A 14,584-nucleotide genomic window follows, 5' to 3' on the forward strand; every position below is an offset into this window, starting at 1 on the left:
ACCCACATGTTGTCACGGAAACACTATTTTTTTAAGAACTTTAATATCAAATCTGAGCAACGTTTTAGTTTTTTTAGGAACATCGCAGGCCAATGGAGAGACAAAGAGAGGCCACAGTTTAGCCAAGCAGAATATCATCCAGTCTTTGCTGCAGTTCTTCTGAGAGCATGTGTTTGTGTTTCAAATCCTCCAGCAAGCTTTTTACTGTCTTTTTGTGCCTTCTTTCCCGATCCTTAGCATTTCTTAAGTCCCGACGCAATTCTTCCAACTTCTCCCGGGCCTCATTTAACCGCTTTTTTACTTGCACTGGGTCTAGAGCATACTGATGATCCTGAAAAATATTACGACTGAATGAAAAGTGGCTTTCTAACTGATGACGGTCCAGAATGTGTAAACGGCAGCTGTCACTCACAGATGCTGTTTGCTCCACGGCCTGCACCTGTGGGGGTTCTTCTGCAGCTTTCTGAGAGGTCCTGCTTGTTCTGGTTGCAGTATGTGCCTGGGAAGGTTCAGAGTGCAAAAGGTTTTCCTCACGGTTATCACTCGGTTCAACACAGCCTGTGGTATGTGATACTCACCTTGCCAAGATGTCTTGTAAATAAAAAAACTGATGGGATCACTCCTTCTCTTATACGAGTTGTCTGTCCAGTCCTGTCAAAGTCTTCTGCTTTAAAATGACAGCTGCAGACAACCGAGCGGTCATTTGGCTCAAAGTCTCTTCTCTTCAGGGCCATTTTCCATAACTGCCTTTTAACTTTGTCCTTCGGGAACCTACAGAGATAAGAGCCTTATGAGGAGAACAGCATGTAGTCCTGTTGTCTGTAGCAACAAGGTACACAGTACACTACTGTGGTCCCTCAGAACTCAGAGGTTTCCCCCCTCTGAGCTTCAAAGTCAACGCTGTATACACACAACCACATGTTGATGCACCCTGTCCTCCTTTTAACGAACTATTCTCAGCTTTTCTCATTTCATGTTAGCACTGCTGATTCAACACAGCTGCCTGTTTTTGTGTTCATCTGGATCTACACACCATATCCCATTATGGAGCCTTAAGCCGTTTTTCCCTTGACCGTGTGAAAGTGCTGGTTCTGACTGAGAAACAAAGGACACTGCGCACTGATTGGCTGCAAGTCATTACCCAGTGGGCATACCCAGGAGAATTCTCTTTTCTGGCTCCTAGAATGACCATAATGTGGAAAATGAGCTTCATGTTCACTTTAATATCTGAAAGATAAGATCTGAAATTCAGCACATTCTCGTGATGAACTGTCTCTTGTTTTCCCCCATCGAATCTGAACCTGTGGCTGTGAGTCACATCAACATCCAAGAGGCTACAAACCACTGCAAGGACAGGCGTGCTCTACTGAACCACGACTCATAAACCCCCAGCCTCTTTCATGCTTCAGCAGGGGAACACAAAGCATGCCAGGGGCAGTCACAGGCCCCCCCGTCTGCACCACGTAACTAGCCCCCGGCCCAAGCTTGCTTGTGCTGTTGTTGGTGCTTCAGTCAATGAGAAGAGTAAAGTTCTAACATACAAAGCACTAAAGTTAGATTTTTTTATCTCAAGTATTCAAGGAAGAGTGGTGACAAAAATATAATAATCTCTCTAATAATTACAGTTAACATCTGAAGAAACTGAAATGATCAAAAACTATTCCAGCAGCTGAGACTCTCCAAAGATCTGGGTGTGCTGGATTGCCTGAAACAAACGAGCAGCATTTTCCTCTTGTTTAGGCGCATTGGGACAAAGTGGGCACTGTTGTTTGAATGGGGAACTATCTCCATACAGGTACATGAAGACATCTGTTACCTGAACTTACTGGATTCAAAAATCAGCTATTGTTTTTTTCCATTATCATTTTTAGAAGGCCATGCAATTCATTGTTCTTGTTGTCTGAACAATAACTGGAGTCCCACTTTACAACGTAAACGTTAGAGGCGGGTGGATCGGTCCAACTTCGCTTTTATCCTTCAAATTCAGTATGTAGCCCGCTGAACTGTGTTAATTATTTCTTTGAAAAAATAAACCTCAAACATGCACTACAAAAAATTTCCAAACCCTTTTGTGTGCTTTAGAGACAGAAACATTTACATTCCAGGTCCCCAAAAACCCAGTTTCAAAACACATGACAAGCTGAAAGGTGTGTTTTGTTGTGTTAACTAATTATTATGCAAAGTAACAATGACTTTGGGGAGGTGGTGAACAAAATGTGCTCAGAATTTGCAAATTGAGACTTCATCTGGTAAGTGATGGCACACCACTCTCCCCCAATCAGCTGCCTGAATAACTTACAATTATTGGTACGGATATCAGCAATAGTGGCCCTGTGTTTACTTGGTATTGGATTGATACCAAAATTTGTAGTGTGGCGCTGCACTACTGTGGATGAGGGAAAGTGTGAATGTAGAGTGTTTTTGTTGAAATGTCCAGGCAAGTGCATACATGTTAAATGACACGATATACGTGTTCACATAACGTCAGTTAACGCACAACTTCAGGCTTTTATTTCTACATGATAATCCTTCATAATTAAACAATAAAGGACAAGTTGTCTGATGTCCTGTGATCGTTATGAAGCTAGAAGTTTAAAATCACACATTAAGTTTCTGTACAAAGTATCGGATCGCAAAGGAAATCAGTGGTATCGCACATCACTGTGGCATAAATAATAAATACGTTTGCTGCAACGTCACTCGGTGCCATGACAGAAAGCTGTAGGAACTGTCGTAAAACGGATGTGGCAGTTTCGTACGGGACCCTTCGCGCAGTGCTGTGCTTGGTGAGTGCAGATGAAATAAACTGGAGCCGTTTTCTACCCGCACACAGGAGCAACATTACCACAGACAACGCATCCGTCGCGTGCCGTGGGTCAGTACTACAGCACCCAGCTGACTCAAAGCTTCCATGTTCAGCCTCACTGACGCTTTAATGTTTTGGCAGCTTAAAGTTAAATAACTGTGTTAAAGCTGTTGACACTCTGCTGTGTGAAGAAACGCTAATAGTCGTAAACTAGATGCTATGCTCGTACAACAGTAGAATTGTAGCGGCTCACCTGTGGAAAGTTATTCCCTGCTGCTTGGTGTTGGCGTTCCTTTGATTAGAGCACCCGAGAGCGGCACAGAAGTCTGGCATGTTCTATTATTTTGGGCTGACCCGAGGAACCCCGTTGCAATATGGCGGCGGTATAAACACGTCTCAGGAGCCGGATGAGGAACCCACGTATGAATCATGAAGGCAGTGGTCACGTGATCCGGAAAACAAACTGTTTTTTTATTGAGCAATTGCAAAATACAAACTCTCAAAGAGGAACACGGATAATAATACAAATGAAAATTTGAAACAGTACAACAGTACAAGAAATACAGCATTAGGGGAATAATAAAGTAAATGAATAAAAAAGTGCAATTCAAAAACAGAAAAGATACATGGCAGGCATTTAAATTGTGCATAAAAGGGAGCAGTGAAACAAAAAACATAAAATAAGTCAAAATTTAGAATAGCAGGAGATGGGCAATACCCTGGTAAAAGTTTTTGGCGTATTTGCTCTTTGTCTTTTTAAGCGAAGAAAAAAAACTTAAAATCATTAATAAAACCAGGGAAAGAAGGCTTAGAGCTCCTCCATCTAGCACAATGGATATGATATTTACTCAATACCATGTTGGGTAAATATCTCTGACAGAGACATCCAAAGCTAGATGATCCATATAAAAAAACATGATATAGTTCAAATGGTGGCACATCATTCATTTTTAGAGAAATCCAATTTTTTTGTCACACCAAAAGCATTGTGTGATAGGGCATGGAAGAAATGTTTTAGGGTTTCATTTTCATCAGTACAGAAAGAACACTGATCCACCTCAAAGCTAAATCTCTTTTTTAGAAATTCGGCCCTGGAATCAAAACCGACTGGACCTGCACACTCTCTGATTAGAGCCGGGCTACGTTAGTCTCGGCACAGTTTAGTTCTCGCTCACTTTTCAACAAAACGGATGGTTTGAGACTCTAGTTTGTCAGTGACAGGTGTGGAACAATAATTTCCGAGACATGGCTGTATTAAAAACATCCCAGATGCAGCTGTGGAAACACAGGGGCACAGTGTCTACAGAGTGGACTGCACACCAGAGGCTGAGAAGAACAAAGGAAGAGGTGTGTGTATTTGTTGAAAGACAACTTCTGGACTGATGTTGCTGTTGGAGAAAAACATTTTCCACAGACTCGGAGTTCACATTGTTAAAATGGACACCTTTTCATCTCAGCATTGAACGTAGCACTTTGCTGGGTACAGTCATCTATGGACCAGTGCAAAATTAGCTGTGAGTAGACCGCATAATGCCATCAGTAAACAACAAGACTTCCGGCTAGTTCCTTTATTATGGCGGGGGACTTTAACCACACAAACCTGAAGTCTGTGTTACCAAAGTGCCACAAAAACGTTCCCATTGGAACATGGAATGGAAAACCACTGGATCAGGTTTACACCAACATCAGAGGATCCTCCAAGACCTGCACAGCCGTCCACCTTGGACAGTCAGACCCTTTGGCTCTGTTTTTAACCTCTTATCATCAGGACAGGTCACGGTCTGAGGAGACTGATTGTGTCCCATCACGTGTCGCGCCCGCAGTCTTTGTGGCGCTTTGGCTGGTTGTGCACTAAGGGTACTTTCAAGCTCTTACAATGCTGTGGTTGCATTGAAGAGCTTGCATTATGTTTCTCCCACCAAAAACGCTGCATCCAGTTGAAAAGAATCAACTTTCTGGGATGTACTTACCCAGTTGTTTGAGCATGCATAAAGATATGTAGCACGTAACTTTGCTTTAACTATGAACAATTTGTGGTTCTTCACCTCCCATGTGGAATCCCTGACAATAAGGGATAATATCAATTAAGACGATGCTTTACGTTACTGTAAGTGTAACAAAAGTGTCCCAACAACTGTTACATCAACCATAATGAGCAAGAGGGAGTGAAGAAGCAGAAGAGCATCTCTAGCGTGAGCGCATTTAGGTTTGGTAACTCACAGTTAGCAGTCAACTTAAACACTTATGCAAACGTAGGAAAAACGCTATCGCAGCAAGGGTGAAATACACGAGTCCTCTTGCCTTTAAGCAATATTCCATCTAAATATGAGGTCAGTGCATCTGTACGTAAAATGAGCTCAAAGACAATCAGGTCCATATATATTTGAACACTGACACAAGTTTAGTTTTTTAACCTGTTTACTGAAACATATTCCAGTTATAGTTCTATAATGGACGTGGACATGATGTGTAGACTATCTACATTCAAATTGGATGAAGAGTTTAGAAATTTCAGCTCCTTAACATGTGCCACCCTGTTTTTAAAGGGACCAATGTAATTGGTCAGTTGACTCAAAGGCTGTTTCACAGGCAGGTGTGGGCAGTTCCTTCGTTATGTCCTTGTGCCTGGAGCTGATTTGAGGTGTGGTGCTTGCATTTGGAGATTTTGCTGTGAACAGACAACATGTGGTCAAAGGAGCTGTCCATGCAGGGGAAACAAGCCATCCTGAAGCTGCAAAAACAAACAAAAACAAACCCATCCGAGAAATGTCTTCACAATATGGAAAATCTACAGTTTGGTACATCCTGAGAAAGAAAGCGAGCACTGGTGAAGTCAGAAACACAAAAAGACCTGGACGTCTACAGATGACTGCAGAATCATTACCATGGTGATGAGAAAAGACTTCACAACAGCCAATCAAGTGAACAACACTCTCCATGAGTAAGGCGTGTCCATATCCAGTGTTCCATGAAGGGCTACACGTCCTCAGGAGGACGAGTTTAACTCCACTAAACAATGTGTGCAGGTGGAGCTTAAATATTAAAAATGAGTCCCAAGTTGGTACATCTAAGAGTGGGAAATTTATTAGTTAATATCGTGGTGATTTGTAAGTTTTGACTCACTTACACAAGAAATGAACAGACGCTAATTATATGGTTGTTTCTTTAATGGAGTGAACAGGAACATCCACCCAAAAAATCAGTTTATTAACTTTTTTCGCGGCGTAATGAGGAATTGTGGTTGATTTCTATGTGACTCCCCCCAAAAATAAAGCAAACAGCAAGGCTACCATGAAAACTGGAGTATAATTTCTTTGTAAGTGAGCAATTTACAAATTCATCAGGGATCAATAATTATTCCCACACCAAATATAGCAGCGTGAGTGATGACTAAAAAATATTGGGATACAGATCATGGGGATAATGTGGCACAGGATGCTCGAAGAATAACATCAGTTAAGAGCGGAAAGAAGAGGAGTATTGACGAAAAGGCACTATATTGATAATGTGGGAGCATTTGTGACATTACATAAAGGAAGGATTGCCCTAATAAATCAGTGGGGGATAGCTCAGAACAGTGCTTCAAATTCAATGCTTGGGGAAATCAACATGGCTACAGGGTGATCAATTAAAAGTGACGCAGTTCTAGTGTTTAATTTGATGCAAAACTGGAACAAGATACACTCACGGGCACACGTGTTTGCGGATAGAAACGTGCCTTAGATTCTTTGTAGCACAGATTCAACGGGGTGGCTGGAAGCTTGCACTCAAGAGACTTGTGGTCCAACAGGTGACGTGATAGCAATGCACAGGGTAGATTTGTCAGCTGTGCATCCATGGTGTGAATATCATTTGTTTTTTTCTACCATCCATTTTCTTTTCTTTGTCTGTGGCTGGGTCGCAGGGGCAGCAACCTAAACTTATCTGAGGGAGCACGAGGCATATCGAGGCCAGTCGAGAGCTGGGGCCTTCTTCTGGTAGGTAATGCCTGAAACACCTCACTCAGGAGGCATCTTAGTCAGATGCCCAAACCACCTCCTCTCTCAGGTTGCTGAACGCCTCACCCTATTTCTAAGGCAGAGCCCAGCTACCCTTGGAAGAAAGCTTTTTTTCAGCTGCTTGTATCTACAATCTCATTCATTACACTAAACACATAAGTGATTGTGGTGTCGTCCAAATCCAGCATAACATTCTGCCTACTGACAGGTAAATTGAATAACAGTGATTATCTCTTCATCATGGCAGCTGTGAGTGGGTGGAATATATTAGTGAGTAGTGAACATTTAGTCCTCAAATGATGTGTTGGAAGCAAGAAAATGTGCAAGTAGAGGGGTTTAAGAAAACGAAGCCCAGATGACTGGATCAGAGCGTCGCCAAAACTGCAACTCTCGTGGGGTTTTCCTGGTCTGCAGTGGTCTGTCTAACAAAAGTGGTCCAAGGATGGAAGGGTGGTGAACCAGAGACGGGGTCATGTAGGGCCAAGCACCACTTAAGCCCACGTGGTCCAATGCAATAGATGAGCTACTGTAGCTCAGACTGGGAAAAAGGTTCATGTTGGTTCTGATAGAAAGATGTTAGAATACACAGTGCATTGCAGTTTCTCAACTTACAACCTAAAGGACTTAAAGGTTACGGTCGTCACTTAATTGTCCTGGCTTTCTTCTAGTTCATTTTTGTAGTTCATGTGTTAAATCAACTTGCCTTGTGTTTGATATCATTCACCTACCTGCTTTCACAGACCAGTGGATATGGGCTTTGGACTCATAGTAGACGCAGTGGAAGCCTGCCTCCACATCAAGCCTGCACAGCATGTCATACATGCTCTTATTCCGGTCTGAGGTGGTGATATCCACTGCTCGGCCGTGATAGTGCAAAGACTCTTCAGGATAATAGCCATCCTGATATTTCTTTCTATTAGCTTCAAAAAGAATTTTAAGTTAAGCTACACCTCATGATATAATAGATATCCATAGTTTAATTTTGTCTTTATTCCCCAGCTGAGGTTGGGGAACACAATCACCACTGTGAGAGAGAAGAGACCAAAACACACAGACCAAAAGGGGAAAATGAAATGAGTTCCTTGTTTCTTATTTAAGCTTATCATTTTTGGTTTTCCAGCCCACATTTTAATCATTTTGATTTAAAACTTGAAAGATAAAATGGAAAATAACATAACGCTCAACAAACAAACCACTGGTCCCCCCATTAAAAAACACTTTCTCCTGCCAGTGCTTCCAAACAAGCTATACGTCTTTTTTTTCTGATTCTCATGAACTTTTATCATCCGATCTGAAGCCTATAGAGTGGGAAATTTAGACAATAGGATTGTTTTATGTTACCATTCCCTCCAGTTGGACTCGCATTGGTTTGATGAAATGAAAACCTCCATCATGTGCATTAAACATTAAAAAGTAACAAACCTGTTTTGAAAATGTGCGGATTCGATAATACAAATATTCATGTAAAAATGTAGGAAGTAAAAAGTTGTTCAAAAACCAAAAAAGTACAGATACCTGAAAATTCTCAAGTACAAAAACAAAGTACTTGTACACACACACACACACACACATTGCACTGTCATGAAGAGTAGAGTCTGATATATAGTTGTGGGTTTTTTGTATTTTTGTATTTCCACTTAGTTTTCTTTAACTAAACAATGACCTGGTTTAATGTCTTGTTGTTGATCTGACTTTGCATTTAAATCATTTTAGAAACTGTTTCGGACCAGCTGATTCTTTTAAATAGCATCCTCATATGCAAACCATTAAAGGTGGTTGGGTGTCATCAAGGGGTGTAGACTAGATCTCCTGAAAGCTGCACGCTCAGTCCTGTCTAAGTTTACATCCACAGTCACAGTTTGTATTTGTGAACATTGCAGCATCTAACCTTTGGATGAATTAACTGGGATATGTGCATTACCCGTAGATTAAACAGAATATAAAAGAATTTAAAATGAGCTTTAAACCTTCCCCAAAGGTTGATTCTGTTCATCTGGACGCAGCGTTTTGTGGGAGAAACGCTTCGTCATCATCAGGTGACGTCTTCAGTCTCAGCTGACTGCAGGTTTCAATCTTATAAACAGGACATTTGCATAATGACTGAAACCAGCCCATTGAAGGAACAATGGGCTGGGAGGTCATTTCCTTTAACTGACCTCCCAGCCCATAATAATGAAAACACAGATGACATCTGACCAGGATTTTTACATTTAGTCTTCAGTATGAGGTCCATTTTGATTTGTTTGAGTTTAGGTACCAAAACTACTTAATTCGGCTTTGGAAAATATTTCGAACTGGGTTCAGACACAGCCATTTAAACCCTTCAACACATTCAAGAAAAGTCCATTCTCTTTGATCCGTGTCGGTTCTTAGCCATCCAAGTCATTGTAGAATAAGAAGCTTGGAAAGAACGCAGCTGGACTTGTTTAAGTTTCGTGGAGAAGTTTCACTTCTCATCCAAGAGGACTCTTCAGTTCTGAGAGTACTCTGAGCAGGTTATCTTGAATACATCTGGATGCCTAAATACACTTCCTGCAATTTAACTAGCCAATTAGTATAACCGCACAGTAATAAACGGGTATACCTAATGAAGTGATTGTTGAGTATTAGTACACTGTCTAAAAATACCTTAACCTCAAGTATAAAGCTTAGGGGTTTTTGTTTGTTTTTTTAAAATAAGGATTCCAATTCCTTCATGTTCAAATGACATCCACCTATACAGTGTGTAGTGTTACTTTCCTAAACACTTAAGTCACCCTCGCCAAACTCCCAGTGGCGCTATCTTACCTAAGGTGTCCTTCTGTCCAACTTCCCTGTCAGACATGCACCATACACACAATGCAGTTAACTGATAGCATTATTTAAAAGCTTTATTCAACTGAAGCTGGATATCTTAGTTTAGTATCTTAAGTGACCTAGCCTACCTACTTCCAGAGGCGCAATATCCACAGACTCAGTCAATACAGGCTGATGGACATCTCAGCCTGCACGCGTGCGATTGTGACCTTATGACGACACTTACCTTTGGTTTCAGACGTGGAGCACCTGAACTGGCTGCTTTCCAAAGCAATGCTGAATGGTCTGTGACAGACAGGGTAAGGCTGTAGCTCAGGAGGCTGAGCAGGTCATCTACTGATCGGCAGGTTAATGGATCAATCACAGGCTGTTCTGGTGAAGCGCTTTGAGTGCCTCAGAGTAGAAAAGCACTATATAAGAACTGTTCTAAATATATTCAAATTTTGATAATTATCAATACAAATTTATATACTATGCCATCCAGAGACCTGAAAGCGGCACTGTTTAGTGCACAATGAGATGGAAATGTCCAGTGAGATCCCATTTGTGGTCGTCTGTCCTTTCACAGTGGGTTTTAGCCTGACATACACTTTCTAATTATGACGCCTTATTTATTCATCATTATCTGTTTCTTATGTCATGAACTGGCTCAAAGAAAGCAGGAGATTGCAGGGTTTACTTTAATATCGAGTCAGCAAATCAGTGTATGCTACTCGCTTCAAAGTCCGACACTTTTTAAAAATGCTTTTTATGCTTTACACTTCAGTGTACACCATTTTAACCTGCCTGTCACTCAAAGTACTCGAGTTTGCTTTACAGTAAAAAAAAAAAAAATGCAGCATTATCATTGGCAGTATTCCAGTCATCCTTCAAGTCAAGACCGTAAGCAGAACTACTGCCTACCACCTACGTCATCATCAGCAATATTTACTCTATACGGTCCACGTTGACTGTGCATCTGAGAAAACCGTGATGATGGCTTGATAGTATTCTTACTTTCCGGAACACTAAGCAGCAAACAAAAAACCTTAAATTAAATAGAACTTGAATAGTTACATAATTATCACTAAAATACAAACTATTATTCAGAAAGGTGTTCTGCACTTGCACAGATGGATTCAACCTTTCCCATGTCACGCTAATGTACATCTATAATAAAAATATCTTACAGGCTACACTGATGTGGCTCTGTTGAAAACTCACCATCATCAGCTGACCATATTACTGTACTGACTATATTTAAAAGAATCAAATGTTGAACTGTTTTCCCACTCAGAAAGATTCTGTGGAATACTCGGCCACGCCCACTTGTTGGAGATTTCCCACCAGGTGTTTCTTTCAGCATTATACAACTTCTCTTAACTCTCCTCCAACTTCTTTTGAAATGTTTTGCTGGTATAAAATGTACAAAATGCATTTCAAAATGGTCGTGATTGGTTTCATTTTGTTTTTGTATTATTTCAATGAGGTCTGCAAATCCCAGGATTATGTTTTTATTACATTTTGCACAGTTGAGTCTAAATTCTAGCACAATATGTATTGTATACATTGCATCAACACAAATATTAAATGTATTAATAGCACAGGGCATCTCTCCAAAGCATGGAGTTGGTATCTAATCAAAACGCTGATTTTGTCAGTGGTCAAATTACAGGAAAAAAGAGCATCTCACTACGAGTTCAAGATTCTCCATGTCTATGGATCTGTAGTGGAGAGATGGGCCGCGATTCTTCTGTAAGATATTCCATGTTTTGATGATGGAAGTGGAGAGCGTTATCTAACACTGGTCCAAACTCTCCCCGGACGGGGGAGATGTCACTCATTTGCAAGTCTTCCTTGCAAAATGTCGCACACAGAGCCGCCTCCCGTCTCCACGGTGCTGCTCATCAAACCTGAAGCAGAGCGCTGTAGCTTTAGTCAGGCTCACTGCTGCTGGGAGAGGACGGATGGAGCTGGGTGCAGTACTTCAGAGGGACGTCCAGACCCACCACAGGACCCACCACACTGAGCCACAACAACACATAGTTCACTGGCCTACACACACACACACACACACACACACACACACACACACACACACACGTATGTATGAATCCAGCTTTTCAAAAAACAGAGGAAGCAACAACTGCATCAAAAAGAAAACTGCAAAGAGTCACGATGTACAGAGTCGACACCCTCTGTCAGCTCAAACGTTTTATATACTGGGACAAAAACCAATCAGATCTTTACCAGGTTTTAAAATGATTTAAATACAGACTCAGATAAACAACAGAACATGAGGTATTATACCACGCTGTTACTTATTGAACAAAAACTAATCCAAAACGCAGAAGCAGAGATGTCGACAGCAGGACTGTATTTCATGTTACTGTTCTCAGACTGGTTTGATGTTTCAACGCACGATCGTAGTGATGTTAAACTCGTGTTGCAAATGACTGAAAAGAAACGAGACTGAAAATGTAACGAGTTGAAATCACAGATATTCATATAAAAATGAAGGAAGATGTTAGAAAAATAAAGAAGAAAGTACCTGAAAATTCTACTTCAGTACAAAAACAAAGTACTTGTGTACACACACACACACACACACACACACACAATATGTCTTGTTGTTGATCTGACTTTGTATTTAAATCATTTTAGAAACTTTTTAGGATCAGCTGATTTTCTTAAACAGCATCTTCATATGTCACCTTCAGAGGTGACAGAGGGTGTAGACTAGATCTCCTGAAAGCTGCACGTTCAATCCTGTTTAAGTTTACACCCACAGTCACAGAGTAACAACCAAAGCTACGAGTGGACAGCTGCAGAGTCCTACGGTTCCCGAGTTAATACTTTGAACCAAACTGACATTCAGTTAGTGAAAGCAACAACACGGTGTATGTGTCAGTGTGACACCATGTGTGTTGATGTGATCTGATTTTGCAGCAGCAGAGTTGGTCTTGAAAAAGTGTCCAGTTTTCACTAATGTGGACCTAAAAATAAGTTTGTTTTTTGAAATGCAATCCAAATCCAACCAGGCTAAAAATACAAAATCAGAAACATGCCACAAAAGCCTGAGAATATTTTAACACAGGAGTCAATGTTCCCGAGCTGCCTGATCAACAGAGCAACACTGAGCTACCTCAGAGTTTTACATTAACAGCGCTGTGGTTCGGCGACCCTACCTGGGCTGTTCCTGAGCCTCCTGCAGCACAGGCCTCATGAACTCCTCCGTTCTACAGGGGTGGAGCATAAAGAAAGGCTGACCCAGCAGAGGATGCTCCTGGCACACAGACACAAGAGTAAGTGGACTGTCAGGAGAAAAGTAGAGATAATGATGCCGAGACTTCCTTTACCTGTTGAGTGATTGCAGTCAAAGGACTGTTCTGAAGGCAGTGTCTGAAGTTTGGATGAACAGAGCTCCACACGTCCTCTAACATCAGACTCCGACCCTCTGACAAAGAAGCAGAGGCAACAAGGCTGAAATCTGATTAGCAGTGCAAAACGGGTGAGTTTATACCACAGGGACCTGCTGAGGGACGACCTCCTGCCACAGGTTACTGCATCATCACCAACATTAAGTCTGAGTCGCCTTTATACTGATGAGTTTAGTTTTCATTCTTCTGCCCTTTGTTCTGCTGTTTATGTTTTTGTGGTTGTGTTACTCGAGTTTAACCAAACATCATCACTTCCACCTGTGTACTTGATTTACACAAAATACCGAGTCCCTTGAAAGAGCTACACAGCAGTTGTGGAGAAAGCTGCTGCGGTGAAACACAGCTAACATCATGTTGGTGGCGAGTGGCAGCAAAGGCAAACGCTGCGGTATCCTGCTCAAACAGGAGGACACGGGGGTAGGTGTGTGTGTGCGCAGTGGCTGCCTTATGTGTGACTAACCCAGGGTGAAAGCTCTGAAATACAGCACAGGAGCACTGTAGCTGCAAGAGTACAGGATGTGATACTCGTACTGAAGCAGGTGGCTGCTGCCTTCAGACAGCACGCAGACCGCATCGTCCTCATCACCGCCGTCGCCTGTGATGCCATCAGAATGAAAACTGGTAGCAACAACAGGCTGTGGAGGAAGAGACACATTTAGTGATATTTAGTGGAGAGACAGCTGGAAAATGAAGCGCTGTTCAAGTTTCACCTGCGTCCTTTCCTGTTGCTGCAGTTCTTGGATGGGGTGAGCGAAAATGGGGGAAACTGAAGCTGCTTCCTTCTGTTTCTGTGCATCACAGCAGTCAGCTACGACTGACCTGAGAACAGTCTTCTTGAGGTAGCCCTCTTCTGAACCCTGTACCAAAATCAGACTGCCTTTAAAGCACAGCTCCAGGCTGCTCATCAAGATCAAGATTGAGAGGCCTCCTCACCTGGACTGCCTCCCAGCTCCAGCCATCTCTCAGATGTTCAGACTGCTGCAGGAGGAGCTGACAGCAGGAAAAGAACTCCTTTTCATTCAGCGCACACCCACTCATCTATGCAGAGGACACAAAAAAACAAAACAGTATTTCATGTATAGTCAGACTGTGGATGCATGTGTGCCGATATAAGTTGGGTGCATAAATATCAGGACCAAGACAACTCAGATGCAGGTGAAGTGCAGCCTTTCAGCTTTCATTCAGCAAGTTGAACTAAAAGTTTGCATAAAAATATTAGTAACTAAAGCATTTATTTAACACAATCCCATCATTTCAGGGGCTCAAAAGTAATTGGACAAATCAAATACCTGAAAATAAAATGTTCATTTCTAATACTGGGATGAAAACCCTTTGCTGACAATGACAGCCTGAAGTCTTGGACATCAGCAGATCCAGATTCCTCCTGACTCTCCCAGGCCTTTACTGCAGCAGCTTTCAGTTGCTGTTTGTTTGTGGCCTGTCTGTCTTCTACACGTGAAATGCTCAGTTGGGTTAAGATCAGGTGACTGACTTGGTCATTCAAGGATATTCCACTTCTTTGCTTTAATAAACTCTTGCAGTGCAAGCTGTCCAGCGTTCTTTCA

The 14,584-nt window shown here is 41.8% G+C and overlaps 2 protein-coding genes across 4 annotated transcripts; both read right to left on the minus strand.

The window, feature by feature from the left end:
* Positions 1–67: 67 nt before the first annotated feature.
* Positions 68–3,172, minus strand: LOC120736670 (THAP domain-containing protein 6-like). Of its 2 annotated transcripts, XM_040036930.1 has the most exons (4): positions 3,060–3,172; positions 579–771; positions 413–499; positions 68–331 (listed from the first exon to the last, which is right to left on the minus strand). In XM_040036930.1, exons 1-4 carry the CDS (start codon positions 3,137–3,139, stop codon positions 119–121), a joined length of 573 nt encoding a protein of 190 aa, XP_039892864.1. In that variant the 5' UTR covers positions 3,140–3,172; the 3' UTR covers positions 68–118. The 2 variants fall into 2 exon arrangements, with proteins under 2 accessions (XP_039892864.1, XP_039892862.1); XM_040036928.1 differs by having other exon boundaries at positions 68–499.
* Positions 3,173–10,249: 7,077 nt separating this feature from the next.
* On the minus strand, positions 10,250–14,281 carry atg10 (ATG10 autophagy related 10 homolog (S. cerevisiae)). Of its 2 annotated transcripts, none has more exons than XM_040036927.1 (6): positions 13,953–14,281; positions 13,730–13,876; positions 13,480–13,654; positions 12,939–13,036; positions 12,768–12,865; positions 10,250–11,604 (listed from the first exon to the last, which is right to left on the minus strand). In XM_040036927.1, exons 1-6 carry the CDS (start codon positions 14,055–14,057, stop codon positions 11,514–11,516), a joined length of 714 nt encoding a protein of 237 aa, XP_039892861.1. In that variant the 5' UTR covers positions 14,058–14,281; the 3' UTR covers positions 10,250–11,513. The 2 variants fall into 2 exon arrangements, with proteins under 2 accessions (XP_039892861.1, XP_039892860.1); XM_040036926.1 differs by having other exon boundaries at positions 10,250–11,634; positions 13,953–14,271.
* Positions 14,282–14,584: the final 303 nt, after the last annotated feature.

This window comes from Simochromis diagramma, unplaced genomic scaffold, assembly GCF_900408965.1.
Source record: "Simochromis diagramma unplaced genomic scaffold, fSimDia1.1 OVJJ01000630.1, whole genome shotgun sequence".
Taxonomy (NCBI): Eukaryota; Metazoa; Chordata; class Actinopteri; order Cichliformes; family Cichlidae; genus Simochromis; species Simochromis diagramma.